The sequence below is a fragment of the Habropoda laboriosa genome, unplaced genomic scaffold, assembly GCF_001263275.1.
Source record: "Habropoda laboriosa isolate 0110345459 unplaced genomic scaffold, ASM126327v1 scaffold11, whole genome shotgun sequence".
In the NCBI taxonomy this organism is placed as follows: domain Eukaryota; kingdom Metazoa; phylum Arthropoda; class Insecta; order Hymenoptera; family Apidae; genus Habropoda; species Habropoda laboriosa.
This window is the reverse complement of record NW_017100150.1, coordinates 19,893-45,293: the sequence shown is the minus strand read 5'-3', so window position 1 is coordinate 45,293 and position 25,401 is coordinate 19,893. Positions and strand designations below refer to the sequence as shown.

Here is a 25,401-nt window from a genome sequence, read left to right as displayed (position 1 = left end):
TTATTTAAATTTGATACACAAAATAGATGTATTTCCTAATCTGAGCTAACTTTATCGCTGTTGAGTCAAGATGACCCTGCATTCGTCGTACAAGGGTTAATTTAAATTCGAATATTCGGATACGTGCTTGATTTAGATTGGGATATTCACACACTCTTTATTTTTAATCGAGTATCTCTAAAGGCCAATGGCATATGTGTGTAAGTAATGCAAAAGAAAAACGATAAAAAATTATCGTAATAAAAGATACGAAACTCGAATATTCTGATCGAAATACAGATATCCGGATACTCAGATCCGGATTTTAATTTTAATTTCAAATTATAACGAGTACTAATAATTACTCTAATTACAATTATAATTACAAGAGGGTTGCCTGTACCATCAAGAAATCCATAAAGTGGAATCTGTGCAATAGAATTAGTTTTGCCAAAGGTCCATACAGAGGACAAGAAGAATAGTCGCTAGTATTTCGTAGAGTTATCACTGTTCTCGCACTATTAGGCAAGCTGGGGTATGTTAGAAAGGGCAACAAAGATTAAATAGCAAGGAGAAGCGCGGATTTGAACGAACGCTGGGGGATGCTGGGAAGATCGAGGGCAACAGATGTCATGGACCCAATGGGCGGTGCATGTCCTAGTTTACCAGCCAGCCACCAGCACGTTCTATCCTCTTTGAAGATAGAGATGGAAATATTCCCATTCAATGATTTATAATTTCGAATAATATTGTTCGAGCCTACTCTTGCTCTTCAAGCCAGCTTTTCGTTATTTTAGATTTCCGGATTTTGACAATTAACAATATGTAAATTATGTGACAATCGTAATATACTAGAGAATAGAACTTATTTATTTTCAGCCGTGAAAACGACTTGGTTTAAATTACTTTATGCATATGTTACTTTACGTAGAAAATATAAAAATATAAAAAACAAAATATATTTCATCTCTCTTTCATCTAACTTTCTATTTCCGCTCTTTATCTCTTCTGCTTCTTTCTATTATACTTCCCTTAACCATTTTGCTATTTCTTCACTGTATCTGCTGCTGACTAAGTCCTCAACCTTTACTTTCCCTCTCTCCAACTCTCTGCAGTCTCTTACCACATGGTCTAATGTTCCCCAGATATCTCTGCACAAATCGCATTTCCTTGCTTCCTCTCCTTCCCAATGTCTGCTCCATTTTTCCATATTCCCGCATTTCGCCATTGCTATAAGACTCCGACTATCCTCCTTCCCTTCTTTACCTAAATTTAATACGCTAATTTTTCAAACTAGCGTTTGAAGCGTTGTTATCTTGTAAAATCTGTTTTCATAGTTTCCTAGGTTTTTTCTAGTATTTGTATCAACATTTCGTTAACTAAATACGCTGTATAGAAAATAATTGGTCACCTTGTAGTGTCAGTGTTCAAAATTAATAAGTAAAGCAACATACTGTACGTGAATTACGTCGACAATAATTTAGAGTCACATGACTTTTGTGTTCTACCAATAGATTAGATTAGGTTAAATATATACATATGTATATATAAAGGTCAAATAACCTTTTTTCGTTTTATGTTTCTAATTTTATTACAACGTAAATTTATGCATTTTCGACCATACTAATACAAACTAAACACTTCAAGCTATCAATTAATATAAAAAATATTAACAAATGTGTAACTTGTTCAAATTTTATAGCATTTCTTGCTTATGTAACCGGAATTACTCCGCTCTCCCATATATGTATATGTATATGTATGTATATATATACTCTTTTAGTTATTTTTCAATATTGAATCCACCCTTGAAATGGGCTCCACGCATGAAACAATGGATAATGGATCACTATGCTGAGAGAATCTTTCTATGTACAATTGATCCGCTTCCTTTACACAGTATCAATTCCTGTTGTAATTGAAAAGAATATTAATTTTCTTTTCTTTAAAGTAACATACAGTATAACGCGTTTGCCAACACACTGATAACTTGAATTACAAACTTAACGAGGTTAAAACCTTACAACTATCTGTGGTATGATAGTAAACATATTTATAGTTAACGCAACTTCCCGCGCTTCCTTGTGTTTCAAGTGTCAACTCGTGACGATTATTGGTAATTTCAGAAACACAGAATAAATGAAAGTCAAATGTAATCTGTCAATTACAAACACGTCACACTTACATACATAAGTCGAATATGGCATATTTGGTCGCCCCGTTTATTGTGCGTTATACTGTTACCGTTTTACTTCTGTTTCTTTTTCCTGGCATCTACAGGGTGTCCTAGTTTTTTCCGAGCAAACTTTGTCAGTATGTTCTATGGATATAAGTAAGAAAAAAATGTTATGAAAACATAAGTTGTTCGAAGCTTTGTTCGAAAGTTATAACAAAAATAGGAAATGGGAAGGGAATGGTAACGTACTTGCGGTTACTATGATACAAAAATGGCCCTGCTAGGTCACCGTTTTTCTGTGCACTTCTATTTAAATTTAATAAAACAAATCTTAAAGCGATACGATCGAAACAAAAAATTTTGTTAAAATCAACCGTAACGAAAGGGTTAAAGCCAGTAAAATCATTATTTTGTAATAATGCAGACAAACAAACGTTTGTTTATTCGCATTTCTTAAAACTCCGCTTTTAGGTACAATTGCGATTAAAATGACATCCTCCAGGACAACTCGATTACACAGAAGTTAATTAAAGGTCTCAATAATCCTATTGTATAATAGTAACCTGGTGAAATGGAATCGATCAGAAACAGGTCCTGCTTCAGTCACAGTTTTCAATTCCATAATAGACCGGACTTATTGGGATACACGAAGTTGAACGAGGTGAACACGGGCGTAGACAGTTTTATATACATTTCAGTTTTGTTTGTATCGAAGGAATCTTCATCATTTCGAGATTCCGTCAGTGCTGGCTTCAGCGGTTTTCCAATACACGGGAAACTTTCAGCGTATCTCTGCGGACCTTATTGTGCGCCCAATCTCGATGCTATACCACGGATTTATTCCCCGAGTTTGCCTTCCTTTTTCTTCTCTTTCTGGCCGGTAATGCTAAATTGTAACTGATGATGGGCCGAAGAAGAAATCTTAAGTACATACTGTGGAAAAGTGACGGGCTACGTTCGTATTCTGTACAGATAGTTTGTAAAATAATGGTAACTTCAGCGCAGAAGAAAATTCTAAGAAAATGGGTTTCGCCTTATTTTTTATGTAAAATGTTTCGATTTTTTACGCGTTTATGTTGGAATTGTTGGTTGTCTAATAAATATCAAGAAATTGAAATTAAATGTTCTATGTAGAAAGCTTGAAAATTAACTAAACTGAAGCAGTTACTGCTGATTAAACAGATCTGAAATCTATGCGAGAATACTTTCCAATATTGATAGCTTATTGATTTACACTATTAACAGTTTTTCGAGAACAAATCACAAGCTTGTTAATTTAAATTTGTAAGTTCCGATTTAGTTTTCAACTTATCATTTTAACACGTTCACTGCTACGTGAACGAAAGTCGTCAAATATTTAGAATAATTAAAATAAAATGAATATCGTCAACTAAATAAATACTTATGCACAAAAGTGTATGTACAAGTCTACAAAGTTCATAATTCTTGAAATCGAAACTGAATCTAAACACATTTTTTGAAAGTCACGGTAACTGAAATGTTCAACAAATCCGTAAATAATTCTACAAACAAAACGACAGAATTTCACCTGTTACAAAATTGCCAAAGTGTACCTTATCAGTTAGATTTCTTTTGGATAATTCACGAACTCGTTCTTTCTTAACTCGTGTGAAGTCCAAGTACTTACTTATTACGATGGAAACCAAGATTTCTTTGGCAAGGGAAAGTGCAGAGATTACTCTACTATAATACAACGTCCGGTGCGAATGAAAGGAAACGGTAATTCCATTCCATTGAGATAATCAGGAATTTTTCCATTGTTCTCGGCAAGTTGAAAACGCAAGCAAAAAAAAAAAAAAAGAAGAAAAAAGGAGAAGAAAACAGGTTGCGCACTATTAAAGCTCGGCTTGCTTCTCTTTTAGGCTGCACGAAAGGCCTGGCCTTTGTCAGGGATAAGTGCAGCGTGTGCGACAATGCAAAGAACCACTTGTGCTATCATTCACCGCGGCTACCACCGAGAATGTTTCATATTCTGCACTAGCTGAAAATCTAGCGCCTTCTATGGTCAAGGTCGATCGTTTGTATGCCGAGTCTTTACTTCCGACATTAAGAAAATTAGCAACTCGCCGCTGCAAGGGTTTTATTAGCAAGCATTCCGCATAACACGGAACACAGTCACTGTAAAATTAACACGTAGCGATACTTTTTTATGAATAATTTATAGACGCCGCGCCAGTAGAAATTACGCGAAGGATACACACGGAACATACACAAGGGATCTTTAAACTAACGCAAATTTGCATCTTTGATTTCCAGCATGGAATTATTTCGCAGACGATTCTAAGTGATCCCGAATGCTGCTTCGTCCTTTCTTCTTTTCTTCTTTTCTGAGCATTTGAGACCTCATATAGATATGTTTACTATACGAATTAAATTTTTAAATTGTAATTTTTTAGAAAAGTACATGAACATGCAAATTGACTTTTCTTTCATGATACATAAAATTATGCTCCAAAATGACATTGCAAGGTATTGTTCTATTTTATTTCAAGTTCTGTTTTATCTTAACAAAACTGTTATCTGTTGAATTTGGTACGGGTATATCGACTAAATGACACGATTGATCGTCATGTTCGCCGAGAAAGAGCGTTGTCCCGTGCATTTTTATGTCATCGGTTTCAACACGTGGTGGCGTAATCAGATGTAGTAAACTCGATGTACATATATGCAAATAATATGCATGTTCAAGTACGTGTTTTATGTGTTACATTATTACTGTTCAAAAATAAATCTAACATCACCGATCAATAAACACAATCGAGAACGATACTAGGCTGAACAAAGCTTGCAAGTACAAACTAATCGATAACTTACGGAATAATTGATCGAGTGACCCGGTATGCCCAAAAAATTTATCCCGAGAGCGTAAAAAAGGCGCTCCGTCAATCAAACTGTCCAGATCGTTCGAATAGTTCGACGTGTGTTACGAAAAACATGCGTTTGTCTTCTTTGTCACGAAAAATATCGCGTTTCGTTTATCCGTCACGAAAAGTAGCACGTTTAAATGGTTGGCTACGGAAAAGAGCAGAGTAACACGATCGAGTGATTTGTCACGAAAAGTAGCATGTATACCGGTTGCAGCGATGAAAAGAAGCACATTTGAATGGTTGGCTACGAAGAAAAGCACGTTCAGTTTTGTAAGGTAGTCATCGACAAAATTTGATTTCTTTGGATCATGGAAGTCAGATATGGTCGAATCTGATTTCATCAAAATTTTGTTCTGAGTTGATTGCAATATACAGCAGTGTCTTTCGGCAGGCCCTCAGGCGAGCAAGGGCGCCCGCCGCTTACTCTTATGCTCTACACCAGAGGTCGGCAACCTTTTGATTAAAAAGGGCACTCCGAATGGCTGGCTTGTGATAAAGGGCACTTTACCTTAATTTTGCTAGAAGGGACGTTGTAAGCTTTAAGTACATTCCATACATATTTATTTTAAATGAATTTATTAATACAAAATTCTACTAGTTCATTTTACGCACAATCATCTTTTAAAACTATTTTGTAAAAATATTTGGCACAGTGGCGGGCACTTTAAAAATGCTTGCCTGGCACTTGGGTGCCCGCGAGCCCCATCTTACCGACCCCTGTTCTACACTGTTACACGCACCGTTACCCGAGAAGGTGTGGTTTATTGCCCATAAATTTATTTACGCCCGGGAAAGGCTAACACGTTGCCCTTACGGGCAACGCCTGAACGACACTGATATACATAACAGTATTCCTCGCTTAATTGACGCAAGCTAGAGTCTACGTCGCGACTATTATCGAGGGAGGGAGGTGTTTTGGGAATTGCCAGCTATTCTCTCTTCGGCTCGTTCGCATTTGAGTGCATCAAAGACGAGAGTGAGAAATATTTTCATATTTCTATTGTTCGTGACAAAACAGTTCGATATATTAGTTTTCGTGACGGAAAACCAAACGTGCTAATATTCGTAAGAAACGACGAAGTGTGCTTCTTTACGTAGCAAACTGACACGTGCTGTTTTTCGTAAGACAAATGAAGCGTGCTAATTGTAAGTTTCGTAATGCATGCCAAGTTCACTATGTCAGTACACTAAAATTTCCTCTATAGCCCTAAGATTTATCAACGTACTTGTTCCTAGGTATGTCAGGGAAAGATGTTAGCGGCTGGTCGAAAATCCCCTGTTTGAAAGGACGTTCCACGAACAAAGGTGGAAATGCATCCGCGGGTGCACACATTGGACCACCACAGTGCCCACATTCTGTGTTAAGCAGTACTCGTAGCTCAGTTAGCAGTTCACCTTTGAGTCCATGTCCAACACCTATGCCATTTTTGGTCACTTCGGGCTCGGTCAGGTAAGATTACAATCTTTCTTACTCACTCGTTAAATTGCTAGACAGCTTTCTTAGATTTTAAATAAAATGACGCAGATTGTGTTAATCCTGATTGCAATGTAAGTAATGTATTCTCTGCTTGCGTTGTTTCTTTCATTTCACTTCTCGCATAACAATAAGTTGCAACCGAATTATGAGCATGCCGCGACTGATGGTAGCTTCAAGCAGTCGCGATTCACTTTAAATGTGTAAACATCGTCACAAATACTGAATTATTCATATAACACATATATAACATTGAAAGACAGACGTCCTTGAGAATTTAATAAAGTTGTAAATGGCTTTTAATATTTTTAGTAACATTTCAGTGGATGTCATTCGAAGAAGTGATTATTTCGAAAATATTTTGATTATGCTTTTACAAAAGTTTGTGTGCTTCTCGTAAGTTGAATACGGCTTAATTGTAATTTACTTATCGTTAACGTTAATGACACTTTCGTTAAAAATAATGTCCAGTAATTGGTCAGACGCACAAAAAATGTTCACAAATCAAAGTGAAATATCACAAATATCAGAACCAACATTCTAAAACAATTACAAATATTTCAACAAGTACAAATATTTATGCACCAAAGTTAGAATCCTAGGATGGACAATTCAAACCGTGATAACTTTCGATACGTGCAAAATTTTGAAAAACGTTTCAAGAAAATGTTACTTAGCTTAGTAAGTATTATGTAAATATACAAAAATTCAATCCACATTCTATTTAAAAAATTGAAGTTATCCTCCGTTTCCCACGTGGAGTCGGACTAGACTTTTTCTGTGCAGATAATATAAAAGTCTGCTTCATACAATGAAGTATAACAAAAATTATCTTGATAATTTTTTGAACAGATTCGGTTTTGTGAAACGCCCTGTATATTAATTTAAAGTCCACTTTTATCATATTTTAGAATTTTCAGTATAATACTCAATAAATTCTATTAGCTGTCCTAGTGTTAAATTAGCATACTATTAGTGAAAATGATGAATTTAGCTAAATTATTCTTACTTTCCACAGTTGTACAGTAAATGAATATACCTTAATACAGTCTGTGACAACCTAAATTGCCTAGATATTTTAGCCTAGATTATATTAAAAATTGCCATGTAACATTTGTTTTAGGCAGCCTACTTGGAAAGTAGTAGAGTACCATTGCAATAAAAACGATTACAATATTATGCCAACTCTATTATATTGTTTTTACATACTTTGCAAACATAGAACGTTATTTCTGTTCCACTTGAAACATTTTTTTTTTTCTGCAGAACAGTAGCTACTATATTATTTAGACAGTCTGAAGGAACATGGCCATACATATTGACGTATGTAAGCCATTTGCCGCGCGTGCTCCTCATAAATGAGGCAACGACGAAACTCCAGATCGATGACCCTAAATTTCCGACCCTTTTAATTTCCACTTTCCAATTAATTTTACTACCTCCCTACCCTTTCACCTAGCACATGTTCCACCGAGTCTTCTTCATCTTTGGTTTACCATAAAGGTGGAAAAATAACGAAAGTCGTAACCATTGATAGTTATCGATAGTTTGATACCCAACTATCGATAATTATCAATTATTTCCGATAGATTAAATTTTATAAACACTTTTTATTCAAAGAGATCTTTGTAGTTAATATTAAAAAAAATTTTATTTCTTGTATATTTACAAGAAACTTATAAATTCGAAATATATACAGTTTATAGTTTAAGAAAGGAGCCACTGATTTTTATGAAAAAAAAGTAAGCATGTTGAAATTTTTTAGATTAATTCTTAATCTTCTATCCCATATAATTTAATACTTTGAAATCTTTATTATCCAAAATTTCAATTCAGATTGGCAATCTATACACACGTGTCACCAGAAGTTAAGGATCTGTTGCCGTTACGAGATCGGTTAGAATAAAATCAACAACCCGAAACCGTAAACTTTGGGTATATCCGAATGTAGCCTCAATCACAAAAAAAAAAAAAAAAAAAATATCGAATCTATTGATAGTTATAAAAAAAGCATCAATTGTTTTCGATAGTGGAGATTATCGAAAGAAGTAAAGCTTTTCTTCATAAGAGTTTTGTATATTTGTTATTATATATGGAATTATTGGAAAATTTAGTAAACATACCAAAGAAACACTTTAACTTTTACCTTCTTTATAGTAACAAGCTTCCATAATTTTTTTGTGTCCCTAAACTGAAACTGCTCTTCATGAATCTCACAAAAAGCACTTGCTACTTTCAAAATATCGATAAATATTTGTCGAAAATTACCGATGTACCGTTATTGCTAAATGCATTGCACATATACTCAGTCAAAAAAGTCTCCTCATTAGAATTTATTTTGCGTTGTATAATTTCAACAGAAAAAGTAGTAAACAAATAATATTTACGTTATTTTATTTAGAAACATAACATTTACTATTAGTATAAAGAAAAACAATTTACATTAATTTGTTAATAATTAAATAAACAAATATAAATATAAATAGATATTTTCCATTATAGCAAAAATATTTTGAGTAATGTCTTTTCTACTTTCTTGTAAATAAGAAACTAACTTGTATCTGCCTTTGGAGTTTTGTTTGTAGACATTTTGCTGAATTCTTAAATGCTGTAAAGAAATTTTGTTCATCTCATTTCTGTTACATTATTCTTCTTGTTTAGTTTATTGTTAACAAACGAACTGAAATCATTTTTCTTTGTACTAATAATAAATGTTATGTTGGCTGCAGTATAATATCACTTAAAGCGTTATTTGTTAGAAACTTTACTTAAAGCGCCGCAACATTTACACGCTTTGTAGAAACATGCACTTTTACAAAATAAAATAAAATAACTCTTGTAAAACAGAAAATTTCTATTGAAAAATTTTACATAGTGCTTATTACAGGCACAGCAACGATTTTTAATGATATAAATATTGAGCCACTTGCTGTTCAAGAGATGTAATATTTTTTTCTGTACAAACATGTGAAAACGCATTTAGGCGGGCCCGGCGCTTAATCGCTAGTCCACATATTACGCCTTAACCCCTTAACATACATATGACAACGTGTCAGACTCGTGGCAGAGATTCTGGCAAAGATGTAACAAAAATAGTTGTATCAGTAAGAAAAATTAATAGTAATCCTGACTTTCGTTTCAATTTGTAGGGCTGAGGATGATAAATGTAATTAATCTGTGACAAATTAGTTTTTGTTATCTGATACAGTACTAAAACAGAAAATGGTTGACGCTTAGATGCATAGTCAGAAAAGAAATCATACGTTAAGGGGTTAAAGCAGGTCCGGCGCTTAAAGTGATATTTGGGCCCAAACCTATTGGGTCGTACGATACACCGTTGGAAAGCGTATGAGTAGAGGAGTCCAACATGAGTGATCATTGCTATTGCAAATGTCCCATTCAGAAAATATGGATTAAAATGCATAAATCCACTAGCATAGACTAAATAAATTTATCTAACCCAAACCTAACTTAATCTTATACACACACCAATACTACAATAATATTTCGAACGCATGATTAGTTGTATAATTCACGCCTAAATATACGTAATAACAAATGTACTTGTAAGTAAAATGATCTTTGTGCAAAAGGAATGTATTTTTTTCACCGTATCCTAGTTTGACTTATATTTTCTTTTGGACTCCCCTACTCATACGCTTTCCAACGATGTATCATACGACCCAATAGGTGTGGACCCCAATACCGTAGTACTGCCAATTCTAACGAGATGCACGGAGGCTTTTTCGACTGAGTGTATGTAAAGTAAGGCAGGGTAGTAATAAAATGCAATCATTGTATAACATATTGCGGCGAACACTTGATAGATTTCACTGTGTACTTGGCGTTGTTTGAAACGAAGGAAAAGGCTACCAGTATTTGCTGACCGGGAGTAACCGATTGAATCAAAAGTCTTTCACAGGAGTTTTCTGCAAGCGAATGTACAAAACGTCGTAGTTGTATATTTATCTGAATAACAAAATGTACCGACTATGTTTTAATGTCATCCAACGAGAGTGAGGAACGTAATAGTATGTGTAATCTATTGACGATGGAACTGTAACGCAGTAGGGAAATCAATCATTTTAATCAGGCTTGTTGTATTAATTATTAATAATTCTCTTTATATTAGATTGGTGCATATAAAACGTCATTTAAACGTACATTGTGTTTCTTCAAAAAATAATTTATTCAATCAAAATAATTTTCAGACGATCCTATACATTTTTCTCAACGATTAAATGGTTTCATTGTTTCTAATATATAAAAATCATTAGTCTTTGAATGAAAAAATTCTTTGAATGCTGCTTTCACAGTGTCTTCATTTCGGAATAATTTATTTGTTATAAAATTGTTCAAGTGTTTAAAGAAATGGTACTCTATTGAGAACAAGACAAGTGAATAGAAGAGAATATGGTAAAATTTCATATTATTTATCGTGAAATGTTTTCAATAATTTTTCTTAAAACGTTATCATCCTAGGCCCTGTCTGGCTTTCTTTTTGGCTCATTTTCCAATATAATGTCACCAATCTTGAATTTTTCACACCAACATTCAAGTGTCCTAACATTTACATAACCTTCTCCAAATGCTGAATTTATATTTTCAGCAATTTTTATCGCAATTTTTCCAAGTTTAAATTTGTATAAAAGAAAATTATAGTCAGATAATAATGTCCAAACAATTGTATTACGAATTTTTTGTATTATTCAATATACGTGTACTACAGAAAATTCCTTCTTCGTGGCTATTGTGTATAAAAATTGATGCTGAAATAACGACATTTCATTTGCCCACCAACCTAACAACAAATTTTAATTTTTTCTTGTTCCTGCGAAACGATCACGAATAAAATAGAATCGATTAAATCTTAATCTTCATTTGGAGCAATTATATCTATTTTTGATAGAAATACGAGCGAGAATAGTCATTTCTAAAGGTCATCGCTGCTAAGAATACTTTCTCTGTTTCATTCATACTTTATACGGGGCTATATCTAGTAATCGGACAGATATACACATAGCTAGGTAGATAAGACCGTAAATACCTTTTTCTTTGAAACCATCGGGTAAACTTCGTTAATTTGCTAACTTATGACCAATTCTAATTTTACTCCCACATAAGGTCTCATTGATTCTCCATACTTTGGTTACGTTTTTATACCGCACTCAGATGGCTGTCAGATAGTAGCTGCGTTCTGAAATATTTGAAACGAGCCACGATACGTTATTTATCATGCTGTTTGATATCACATGATAAAATTTACGATCTTTTTGTTTCCTATGCTGTACTGTCGTGTACTTCGCGTCTGTTTCCGGTATATTGTACGAATCTTCACACGATTTCGAGTTAAACACGCACATTCGTTAAGTACACACGTGATACATGCATCTACTATCGTTACTTATTACTCAATACTTGTAAGTAAAATGTACAGTCAAGGACAGAAATATATGGACACCCTTCCAAGCAGAATAGCTTTTTTCAAATTAGATCAAACAGCTTGAGCTTTTTGAATACGTTAAAAGGATTAGTTTATTACATGATGTGTAAAAGAAGTTTTGAAAAAACTGCAATTATGTAGTCGGAATAACGAAGAAAATAGCGAAGGTCGCCTTTTGCAACTCTTTTATCCGAGGTCGTAATGAAAATTTAAAATTTCGTGAAAAATTTATACACGTGCTGAAAATTTCATTGAAATCGATGTATGAAGAAACAAGCGACAGGCATCGAAAGATGTAAGAATCTTCAGATTTATTACAGTAATAGGCTGAAAGTCGTGAAATAGTGCGATTTTCACAATCTTTAACCGTTTGTAGCTTGTAGCAACATTAACCGATTTCGATGAAATTTTCAGAATGTGTATAATTGACATAAATCTATAAAACGTATGTTTTAAATTTTCATTACAAGCCCAGATAAAAAAGTTGTAAACAGTCAATTTTCTTCGCGATTCCCACAAATTGCAATGTTTTCAAAATTTTTTGTCCACGTCATCTAGTAAACTAATTCTTCTAACTTCTGAAAAAAACTCAAGTCGTTTGGCCCAATTTCAAAAAAAATTACTTTATTTTGAAGGGTGTCCACATATTTCTCTCCTTGACTGTACATTGTTCTTGAACACAGGTGTGTGACTTATAAATCCTAATACAGTCCAGTAAACAATCGCATCTTTGAAAGGCTTCACTGAGTTTGTTAATCAGTTCAAAGTCATCCTATCGTCGCGAAAAATACCCGCCGACGGTGTGACGTTTAAAATAATTATTAACGCTACAATGAAAATTCTGCTGGCAAGTAAAGTTTAAATTATCGCGTGGGAACCAACAATTCTAGTCCGGACAAATCAATTAAAGTCTCCGAACTTGTCTTCTCTGTTATTTTTACATTTCTGTCAGCTTCCTGAAGGTTATTGATTTAAAGGAGGGGAGCAACATGCACATATATTAACAGCTTGTATGAGATTAAAAATAGCGTTATATGTTTTATCAGTTATTTATAGCAGTTCCGTGAAAAAGGTTATAAAAAGTTGTTACAAAAGGGAATTCTAATGTCATCCAGTTGTTTTATTCATAGCATCAAGAAGACAAATTTAAATTTTGTAATGGTAAAACTTTCTAAAATTCCGTTTTTATAATAGTTTAAGAGGAATTCGATTAATCACCTGACTGGCTGATACTATGTCAGAAAAATTCGAAACGAACAACAAAAACTACACGTTTCTATACGTTACAGACTCATATCGATTTTAACAAATCGATCTGTTTCAGTAGCGGGATGGTGCAAAGTGTTGGTGCTAATTTATCCCCGGACCAAACATTTGGATCGATTCGGTCGCTCTCAGTGACGAGAGAAGTTGCCAGTTTTCCTCTTTCAAGAACGCCTACGCCGCCTCCACAGCACAGGTGGGTAATTTTTTCCGCTACTGTTACGAAATTACATTCGACGAATATTGGTTTACCCGTGCGTAATACGTCTTCTAGGGTAAATGGGAATGCTTACATATGACACACGTAAAACGAGTTCAAAGAAAGATAATTAATATCTTTGTTTTTTGCTTCTAATTAATTGTGCTTTGCAGTGTTATCTGCAATGTGAACAACATTGTTGCAAGGGATTAGAATGTGATTTCACACGTTTAGGGTAATGATAAACGTAATAGCTGCCTGATATGAGATCTCTCCTAACACTATACGGCCCGGGTTGTTTGCGCGAAAACTGGTGCGTGTAGCCGGCACATTTTAAAGTTTTCGACAATGTTACATCGCTTTACGAAAATGGTAATAATTTGTTTAGTTGATAGTCGATAAGAAGTATCGCCGGCATTTAATACACAGTGTGTAAAATCCTATTTATATGTCTCCGGCATTTCACGAGCAGTCAACAAAAACCATATTTTTATGTCTCTCGATGGTAATGTGCTAATATGGGATCCCAGCTTATCTCCGTTACAGAACTTTTGAAAGTCGCAACGATGCTGTTAATTGTCAACTTAAATGTCAAATTTTATTCAAATCAATTAAGCGTCTTGAGGAAGCATATTTGCGAAATGCGTTGCAGAAAGTTTTTGAAGTGGTACTTCTGAATATCAAACTCAAATGTGTATACGACAGTAAGTCATTTTTTGAGAATTCTCTTTACAGAAGGGAAATGGTTCTAATTTAAAATTTTTTGACCTGTGGGTTCAAGGAGCATCCTAAGAGTTCTAAGGTTAATTATATGTTATTGCATTAAGTGCAATTCACTATGTAAGCGTTTAGGGCAAGGGCACCCGCCGCGCCGATGCCCGCGGGCAGAGCTGAGGGCAAAGTCGCAGGCTAGTGATGTCACATACATTAAATCGGAGTGAGGGAAAGACACTTGTGGTAGGGGTATAAGTCCTTCTAAACCCTTTGACAGTCTAATATAATTACGAATTAGAGTGAATAAAATTCATATTTAACGCGTATCTTTTTAATAATTACGTCGTGTATGATTATTTTTAAAGCACAGTGTAATGTTCTAACTTTCTTCCTAAAAGTCTCTCTTAAGTTAAACTGTTCGTTATTTAACGCACTGCCCGAGTCTCACTCGGGATAAACTGTCGAAGGGTTTAAGTTACAAATACCTTCAAAATAGTACACTTCTTTGTGCAATTTACTCGAACGTCAAATGGAACGAATCATTTACATCGAAGTCTAAATATGCACTTTTCTTGATCGTGAATCCATTAATTTACATTATGTATTATAAATATGCAGTTTGCCGATATTTTCCAAGAGAACATTGCTGCGTTCGGATTTTATGTAAGCTTACTATGTTGTACATTTGCATTCTGTGTTTGTTTAACCATTATTTTTGGTTCGAGAGCATCATACATGACACGTATCATTTATACATGACAGTAAAGGTACAAAATGGAAAGAGATGTTACGAATAGAAATGACTTCACTTGCTGATTGGATTATCATAAATTACAATATCCCGTACCATATTACATATTATATTCGCAGCTGGTATGTGCGAAGTATTATATTTAAATAAGTTCAGATGAATATATTCGAAATTATTGATGATATTGAAAAAAGGTTTCAAAAAGTGAACATAATCCGATGCTGGTAGTTATTTGTATACGAACGAAAAGTGTACATACAGGGTGTTCCGTTTAACTGGAAACGGTGAAATATCTCATAAGAGATCGAAGTTACGAAAAAAATATTCTTACAAAAGATGTTCGTACAAAATGTATTGTATAATTGAAATTACATTTCTTCGTCAAAGTTAGCATATATATCAGTAAAAATATACAGGGTGTTCGCGCTATTATTTTCCAACGTTTCTTTCGTATGAGCAACATTTTTGTCGATACAAAGAAAAGAATGATCGAAAAATCTAAATGTGTTGTGGACTACAATATTTTAATGGGCGTAGTTGATACGACTGACATGATGATAAGCTCCGTTCGGTCCAAAAAACGTCTGTGTATGAAATGTATACTGTCTGTACAAACTGAAAACTAAAAGACACATATCGATGGCCAAGTTTCATTTTCAGTTCGTTAGAGTAATTTTAGGACAATACTGTCAAGGTCTAAAAGAAATATTAAAACCTGCTATAAATATCCACAGAATAATCCACCGCGTCTTATCGTAAGACATTTTATAATTAGAATTTTTTTTAAGGAAATAGTGTACCAACTGCTGTTAATTGAAGATACTCAAACGTTAGAGCTTCCAAAATTCTCTACATATGTGGATATAATAGTGAAAAAAAAGTAATTATAGTTAAATGGTTACATTACATTTCTTCGTCAGATTTACTACCACGTATAAATGTGTGTACTCGTTATATTACGAGATTCCAGGCTGAATAATTTTGTAATGTCAGTAAGTGACGTAATACTTATGAACGAGAGTGTATGTATAGTTTCCTTCATCGAAGGAAGTCGATATTGATAACTCAGTCGAAAATTTCCATCGCAGTTCCATTGTTTCTCAATTGCACAAGCAGAAAGGCAGCGAACAATATAGCAAAGAATCAATCTCTTGCTGAAAAAAGACGTGATAAAGTTTCTATTTCACTTAACTGACGCGATTATTTAGATGGAAACGATGGAATGATGATGGATTGTTGTTATCCTTCGGAGGATAACAGAGGGAAAGATAAGAGACAGATCGACCAACCACGAAATTCAATACTTAAATGAAGGCGAGCTCATCAAATGCATCTATAATATTATACTTAAATAACACAGGGTTACATTACACACCTTTTGCAATATTGTAGTCGAAAATCACGATTTTTAACGTGGAAGATAGTGACAAGGTGTATAATAACGTCGTTACTCGTTAATTCTCATTCGGCCTTCGACAGCTAAATTCATTTGAAAACTCTGATTATCATCACTGTTTGAAAGTTCAACATAATGCATCCTCGCTATTGATTTTCACGGTACGGACTATTCAACAGATTTTAATACATTTTCAGAAAGGTCATGTTTTCTCCAAAAAATTAAAAAAAAAAGAAGAAAAAACGGGAAAATATTAAATTTAGCTCGTTGCACTTATAATCGATACTTCATCGATACTTTAATTTTATGTTACGCATGAAGTTTAAACTTCGATTGGCAAGTTCTTCTTCCAGCCTGTTTCCATGTGCCTTACTTATATTTAACTCGAAGTTACAGACAAGTTATTAATGGTATTAAAATACCTACAACAACGTGTCAGACTCGTGGCAGAGATTCCGGTCAAGATGTGAGAAAAATAGTTACATTACTAAGAAAAATTAATTGCAATCCTAACTTTCGTTTTAATTTATAAGATCAAGTATTCCTAAATGCAATTAATCTGTAACAGATTAGCTTTCGTTACCGGATGCAGTACTAAAACATTAAATGGCTGACGTTTATACGCATAAGTTAGAAAAGAAATCATAAGTTAAGGGGTTAATGTCCATACTACAATGTATACCTCGATAGAATTGAAAATTCCAAGTGTCGATAAATTTTTCGTAAAATAAAATTAATTCAAATGCACTGGTGGTGCGAGTAAACTGTTTGAAACGCAGGTATTTACAAATCCATCAGCAAATTACGAATGTAGTCACTACGCAACAATTCCATACGATAAATCATTAACTCTTCTTACACCTGTCTGGTATACCATTACGGATATACATCAAGATTATCATTTTATGTCACATTCTATGCACAACATCGCTCGAAAAGGTAACCAAATTTTCAATATCAATATTCTGTGGTGTACCTATTGCCGGTAACTACTATTTGTAAAAGATATTAAATTTAAAGATATATTAAATATTTGTAAAAGATATTACAGGGTATCCCAAAAATTAGACCCATATTTCATTTTTAAATAACTTCTAAAAGAAATGAAAGAATGTCAATTTTTTTATGCATACTAATTAGCGAGACTTGGGAGTTAAATATGGAAAACGATATAAGCGTCCAGATGGCCGTTTTTATTCGCAAAACAAATTCGAGCTCTTTACTCTTATCGCGGGAAATCATTTTCCTCGATGACCGATAGTCTACCTGATCGTACGATTATTATGCTTCACTGTATGTGATGTACATTTACATTCCCTGTAGAAAAATAACGCATATCGTTGCATCAATATGTGAAAGGAACGTTAATTTTCAACATTTTTCCGCTCTCAAACTAATTCTCCGAATAATGTGGAAAAGCAATGTTTAATTTAACAGGATTGTTCAAATATTCATTACACATAGCAATAATTCTGATCAAACCAATTAATAAATACAGTTAAAAAAGGTATGAATACTTTAATCTACAAATTAAACAAAACTAATCACTTTTTCCATTTATACCACGTTTTTAAATTTCGCTTAAAATCCATATGCTGGTACGAGAACACTTTTATACGTAATTGAAATGGTTTCAAAGGGTGAATAAATTTTTTACACCATATATAGACTCTTCACTCGCTCGTCGCATTTCTACTTTTCGATTTATCCCATTGCTCTACCCTGATCGAAAATAGCGAAAGAGAACCATGAGCTCTTTTACCCATTACAAAAGCGACCACTAGTCGGCGAATATAAAGTAATTGAAAACCTCTTGGCCGTTATAAACACAACAATTACCATCGATCATTTCTCATTACAGAGCACCCACGTTCACGAATCCAGAGGACTTAGTGAATGTAGGGAGCCCGCTGAGGGAAGCTTCACCCCGACCAGAAGTGAGGGTGGTCGCGCCGTCACACCGATCACCAGCCCTTGCGACGGCCACCAGTACGAGCAACGCGAGTAATGGTTCTGCGAATCGCAAGTCGGTCAGCATACTGCTTCCCGAGCACTCGAGTGGATGACCCCAACAGCAGCACGGGTTTGTGCATCGTTGCGACAAGGATCCGCCATCGATTTAGGAATCCACGGGAAACGGGACAGCGAAGAAGAGGACGGCGGAAGCAACGATGATGGGGCTCGATTGCGCAACGAATAGGACGCGGGTTTCATCGAATAGTCGGGATACTCGAGTTTCGAATGTGTACGAACATCAGCCGGCGGCGTTCCGGAATTTTTAGATAAATTCAGCCATGTCGTGCCGCGGGGATAATCGCGTTCACAGCGAATAGGAGAATTGGTTCTTGGCAGTCAGATCTCTGTCGCGAAAAAGGAGATTCTATGATGTCAGAGTCCGTGACTGCCGCCGTTAAATGGAGTAGGCAAACGAACGAGCCCAGTTAATTCACGTTATTGGCAAACTTTCAATTATCGAATTGTCGTTGCCAGCTCAAATTGCCGGATAATTCACGCTACCGGAGTGGCGGCTGCAACGAATTGTCCAACTGTAATTGTTTTCAAACTGTCACCCAAGCTGCGTCTACACTATATAACGTAACACGTTATATAGCTAAGTTATAGAACTTTTTAGAGAAAGAGTAAGAAAGATGTTCTGTAATATTATGTTATAAATAACATTTTTTGTGTTACATAGCATGTTATCTATACATCAAGTGTCGGTAAAGATCGAAGAAAGTTGGTGATCCAAACCAGTGAGATATGGTTGTAAAACGGTTTCCATCTACCGTATGTCACCTCAGTCTAGCTGTTACTTACCTTTAACCGGAAAACATTCGTTTATTGTTCGATGTCGCTTTTTTCAGTTATAAAATGGAATGAACGAAAGAAAGGATCGCTCGTTTAAATAAATTGTTACGGGAGAAACGTGTCTTATGGACCCTACGTCTACAAACTTCAAAGACAGAAATAAGAAGCATGATGCGTGGACTGAATTAGGCATTGTTACGGAGATGGAATCAATCGAAATAGAAAAAAAATCGAATAGTGATTGGACAGTTTCAGCGAGAGTTGAAAAAGGAAGAAGTACAAACTTGTTACAAGCTTGTTACTATAATACCCAATGTTATAATCTTGTAGCAAGTCATAAAATCATATTGTACAACAAGGTTATAAAACAATTTGTTTTATAACACTAGTGTGGACGCAGCTTAACTCGCACCCCGTTGTGTCGTAGATTTTCTTTTCTCTCGATTCATTTGAAATATCGCTACTCTCTGCTATTGTATACATATCGTACAAAAGGAAATCAAGCACAAAATATGTTATTCCGCAAAGTTTAAAAAACTCCGTGAAAAATCTTGACCAAGTCATATATGATCAAAGCATGTATACGCATCCACCTTCTTTGGAAACCAAAATGGTTAACGATCCATAAACACAGAGAAACTCTACTTTGCTTTTGAATTCACCTTTCTCGTTTTTTGGCTAAAAATATTTCATAAAACCTTATGTGTAACCGAGCAAACTTAAAAAAAAAAAAAAAAAACACGATTCTGCTATACGGGACAATAACATTAATCTTTCGCAAATATTCCCTTACACGGAAAACCGCTTTTTCCCTAAACTACCTCTCTATCATTCGTTTCTCAATAATGGAGACTCAATGTAATTGATGCAAGAAGGTAGACGAGTAAATAGAGCTAAATAAAGAAAATATTCAATTTACTCAACAACTCGGCGATACGTATGCAATATCAGAAATAATACAAAAATACCTCCTGCATTAAGCACCAAAATTAGCATCAATTGCTGAAGCTTAAATTGCCTCGATCGATTACAAAAAGCGTTTGTGAGTTTATGTTAATTTTGTTGAAACTTCTGTTTTAAGTGATTCGAGGAACTAACTCGGTCATATTCTGTCGTAATACCGTCGGCATTAATAAACTGGCCCAGATTTATGCAACTTTGGACCGCTCGAAAATCTTACGACGCTTCGAAACGGTCATGTTTGACAACTGTGACTCGTTGGGATCGACTTCTGAATAAAGACAATACGTGTAAAACCTTTCCGCTCGTATTTTTTGTAATTTTGACAGAAAATTTGTATAATTTTTATCCGCAAGTGATTTGCAATATCTCTCGTTTGTCTTATTGAACGTGGCGGCGATAATTCGAATAATTGGCTAATCGGATCATTTAATATCGAAGAAGAATGTTTCTCTCGCAGTTACTTGTACCAGATTAGCTCCTTGGAACGAAAACAACGGTGAATGGAAAGTGTCAATTTAACATCGTGCTTTAGGAAACTAATATTACTCGACATACATAGATATTGGTAATTGTTACTAAAGTTTTACATCGTAAAAGAAACAGGAGAGAACTGTGTGATTCAAAAGTTGTACTATACTCACTGACAATCCATCCACTGAACAAGTATGCGACTCGTTTCCTTTCCATTTGATCATACCACTAAGAGGATACGCGGGAAATTTGTAGATATACATACATCAAATTTTCGAAAACAAAATATCAATGTGAATTATACTTCTTGTTCAATCCGAACAAGTTTAACGATAGCATCAAATTATCACATCGTGAGGTGGCGGATATCACATTTTCGAGTGCATTCAAACGTTTCACACCACAATTTTAGATACGACAATCAATGAACCCCGCGGAATTATGAGAACGAGTTGTTGCGTTCTTCGTTGCGACCAGAAATGTCAGCCTTACGATAATAATAATGCATTACACGCGTTCTTTCCAACCGTAACAGGTATTGGATTGTTCTGCAAAATTAGCAAAAGGATTCGTAAGAACGAAAAAAATCCATGCTTATACATTCATGAAAACATCGACTGCTATTTGACTATATGTACATTTATAAATGTCATTCCATAGTTACTGCTCCAAGCTGTATCGAAGTAAAAAATCGATTTTACACAGTGCATTCACAATTTACTTAGAATAGTCTAAACGTGTTACACGATAAACATCTGTTTTCATCTGTTCAAATTGGTACAATAACGTTCTTATGTGTAAGAATAACTCAGTCACGCGTTCTGTAAAAAACATGCTGATAAAATCGACACGAAAATCATCGTTGAATTATCCACATATATCTGTATAAAGAACGAAAATCTAAATGTGATTAGAAACGTGATTAAACAAAAAAGCGTTGTTATGATAACGAATAACAGCCGGAAAGGGTACATACAAATTTGAGAATCCATGAGAGAAAAAAAAAACTATTTGGTACTCCTTTTCTTCATCATTTTAGGCAAATTGACAGGTTTCACTGTTGGATAAGATCTAACTACGATCTTTGCCCACGATAATAAATAAATTAAAAAAAAAAACAAAGCCATTCAGGTGGAATTAATTGAGAAAAGAAGACTTTTAGGATTCATTAGTAATCCCGTCGATGGTGCTTCGTGAATTAGTGCTTAATCGAGAACATCGAGGAAAAACTTCTCGTTGAACGATAAATTCGAGTAGTAAATTATCGTGGGCGCTAACTACACATGTAGTCTTTAAGATTCTAGACTTAAGGCAACAACGTATATTATGCTCATGATTCACTGCCTGCTCGGTGACCGTGAGATGAGTTCAACACCTTCTACGAATCTCAATTGATCGCGTATAGTTTTAATTTCGTTTTCATCGTGCAACAGTAAATTATTACGTACACGTTCACGGAAGTTAGTTTACATTCCCTGTTCACAGCGATTCTCGAACACGGAAGAAATTTCGAATATAATAGCCGAGCAGGTACGCCAGGTTTTAAATAAGACTCTAGTCCTGTAAATACGTAGTTAGACGGAACGTCGAACGAAAAGAAAAGAACAATTGGAAACACTGTTGGCCCGAAATATGTCTTGTGGTATCGAAGTAAAACGTTTGTGGTTCGCGTCGTGGTTAAATCATTATTATCGCATATTATCCATTATGAAGTAAGAAAAACTGGTTCGTTCATTTAACTTTCGTCACCTGTTTATTTGTATCAACGAATTTAACATACATATGTATTCAGCTATCTGTTGATCTGTTCGAATGACTACTTAGAGGATTATAATTTTCTTGAAGTAAATAAGAAAACCTACACTTACTATTATACAACGTGAACGAACAATAAAGCCGCAAGAAAACAAATCCCGAAACTTATTTAGGAATTGATATCTATAGTGCACACGCATAAAGATATATTTTAATAATCGTGCTTGAATTATTTCTAGAAAGCTGCGTTTATCACTCGAGGAGAAATACGAATTGACACCCCTCTATATTAAGAGTCAGATCGAAGACTCGGAAATTCAGTTTGACCAATTATTGTACATTCAATTCCGTATAAAAATCGTGGATGTCGAGCATTCGTGAACGTGCAAGCCATATGAAAAAGAAAAAAGAGAATCAAGTCGCTGGCCACAAACGTGTTACAGAGGAGAATAATGGTTTCTGATATATCCGACAATATATTTACATTAATCGTAACGGTCTAGTACGCATTCTCGTATGTAGTTCACTATGGTGATTGTTCATGCACCCGTAGGAAACAATGGGCGAAAGAAAGAATAAGAAGCGTGCAAATGCGGCGTAAAACGGAAACGATTCTGCGGGAAGAAATCATGCGTAACCAAAAGAAGAATAATATCAGTCATCGACATTAAACATGCTCTCTCCGCAGGTTAAGTTCCGTTCGCGTAGAACAGAGAAAAAAAAGCGTGTGCCAAAAGATACGTCGAGTTCTTGTCTAGTGATAGACGAAGCTCACGAGACGTTTTTCGGTCTCAGGCATATTCTAGATCATACGACATGAATCGTGATCGACAAAAGATCGAATCGAACGTCTTGTTATGTATTACTTAAGAGTTATTCTTCATCAAAGATGAGACGCGCGCGCGCGCGCGCTCCTCCCCACCCATTCGCTTGTTCACCGATTCACAACATTATTAGAAGCTAAAAGAGTAACGTTGTTATTTCTAGAAACAATATAAATGTAAACGAAACGAAGATTACACGAAGTAAGTACATGCTCGCGCGCGCGCGCTCGCTCCTTACCTCCAGTATCATGAAAACGTATAAATGTGACTAAACTTGGAAAGAAAAAAAACGAAACAGATCGAACGACCACGCGACGCGGCCACTCTCGTGTATACTACCATCGAATCAAACGAACTTCGTTAAAACATCGTACGCTCAAACGTAAATATGCATTTGTTTCTTCCGAAATCGAAGTAAAGCACCAAGCGTACGTTGACGGATCGAAAAATCGGGAACGAGCCTTCACGTGTCTACCTAATGCAGAAAAGAAAAAGATACAAAAAAAAAAGCAGAAATAAGAACGAAAACGAATTTCGTTTTTACGAATAGTAAATAATGTAACATTCTCGTTTCTCCTTCTTTACTTTTTAGCGAGAGTGAAAAGAAAAAAGAACGAAAAGCAAAATATTGTGATAGATAAACGTAGCAACATGAGGTGTTATAACAGTTATTTGATTTTAAGCGATTGATTAAGCTACTATTTAAGATTTCTAGAAAACGATTACACGTTACACGTCGACCAGACCCGGCGGCCGGCGATCCATGTGGATCGCGATGCGAACACGCGCCTCGAGACACTCAAGAGGTTGCTGCTGTGATCACCAAATCGAACTGTTTACGATTCGATCAATTGCATTTGAGCAATGTCCACACGACACAATAATAATTAGCGCAATCTGTCCGGATATCGGTTTTATAGCTGTCGATGAAACAGGCTGATTAAACGATAGGGTGATATGTATACAGGGTGTCCCAGTTGCGTTGTCTTAACTGTACCGAGGGCCTGTTGATGGAAGAGAAACAGTTCTGATGCATCTCGGTACAAACCGACCGAAAGTTACTCTCAGGAACTCCTTTGATGATCAAATAGTCCGAATTAAAGTAATGCAGGTTAGCCACTACATCGGCTATGGTTGTTGAAACTCGTCATATTCGAGTTAGCCGCATGCTTGATTACCCAAGTCAATAGGATAACCCCTTGAGTGGTCAACTGGTTCCATGTGACAATCAGCTGTTTGTATATCGGCTCCCGATTCATTTCGGTCTTCGAGTACATCTGAGAAAAGTAACGACAGATGTTTTCGATAGCGACATTGTCGATATTAACATTGAAATTTGGAATTGCTGTTTTCTATGTTGAATCCGCGCAGGTGTGATGTTAACGTCTTTTGTTAAACTGACAATATAGATGAAAATAGCGCCAGCAACAAGAGATCTTGCAACGGGCTTCCCTGTCACGATCTGCCCTCGTAGAAGCTCAATATTATGTCATTGATTTGTTGTGCCCGCCAGATTCGGATATTATCTGTAAGCGTTGAGTAAAAATCTTCTAGTTTAAGGATGTCGACAGCTAGATTACTAAGGGACAATTGGTTCGTGAAGATCATGGTTGGGATAACTTGTTCTCTATATTGGTAAAAAAACCAGCGTCTGGTGAGATACCGATCGGTGGGAACATTCGAGATATGGACAGATGCTTCTCGTTCGGTGACCAGGCCAGGTCAAGCCGGACGAGATTTCAATATGATCTCGTTTATTAGTGCCCTAATGTCTTCAAGCGAGGGTGAATTATATCTAAGTATACTAATTATTCTTTCCTGAGCCCGACCCCTATCTATAAGGTTGTCTTTGTTAGCAACCATCCCAACTAATTCTCCGTAGGTTCTGGCAATAATTCTGTCATTGTCGGTAATCCCTTGTTGCGCAGCCCACCTACTTGGCCAACGCTCTTGCGATCGTAGGTCGTGATAGCCATGTAACAAAGAGACGAGCCTTTGCTATGTCCTGAAGTCTTAAAACATCCTCAGTGGCAATGGGTAATAACGGGAGCATCTCTTCTTTAGATGCCAAAATCATATTCTCAAAGTTAGCAAGTATTGCGGAGACCTTTGGGTTCCAGATACATGGGACACCCTGTATACGTATATCCACGGCGTGTCCATAAAGATTGTATCCTTTTTAAAAATTTTGTTCTTGGCCTCGTGGTGTAGTACGAGGATGCTTTCTGTCACAAAAGTAAAGATAATTTCTTCAAGTTTGTAAGCATACCTTAGAAAAACGCGGTATGTGCACTCTT

General features: G+C 35.4%; 1 protein-coding gene across 1 annotated transcript in view; it reads left to right on the top strand.

Annotated features, from left to right (window-relative positions):
• Positions 1 to 18,632, top strand: part of LOC108575059 — a 134,571-nt gene extending 115,939 nt beyond the window's left edge. The window contains exons 4-6 of the mRNA XM_017937768.1: positions 6,280 to 6,493; positions 13,285 to 13,419; positions 18,145 to 18,632. Of these exons, the coding sequence (XP_017793257.1) occupies positions 6,280 to 6,493; positions 13,285 to 13,419; positions 18,145 to 18,349 (554 nt within the window). The 3' untranslated portion in view covers positions 18,350 to 18,632. The remainder of the gene's footprint in view (positions 1 to 6,279; positions 6,494 to 13,284; positions 13,420 to 18,144) is intronic.
• Positions 18,633 to 25,401: the final 6,769 nt, after the last annotated feature.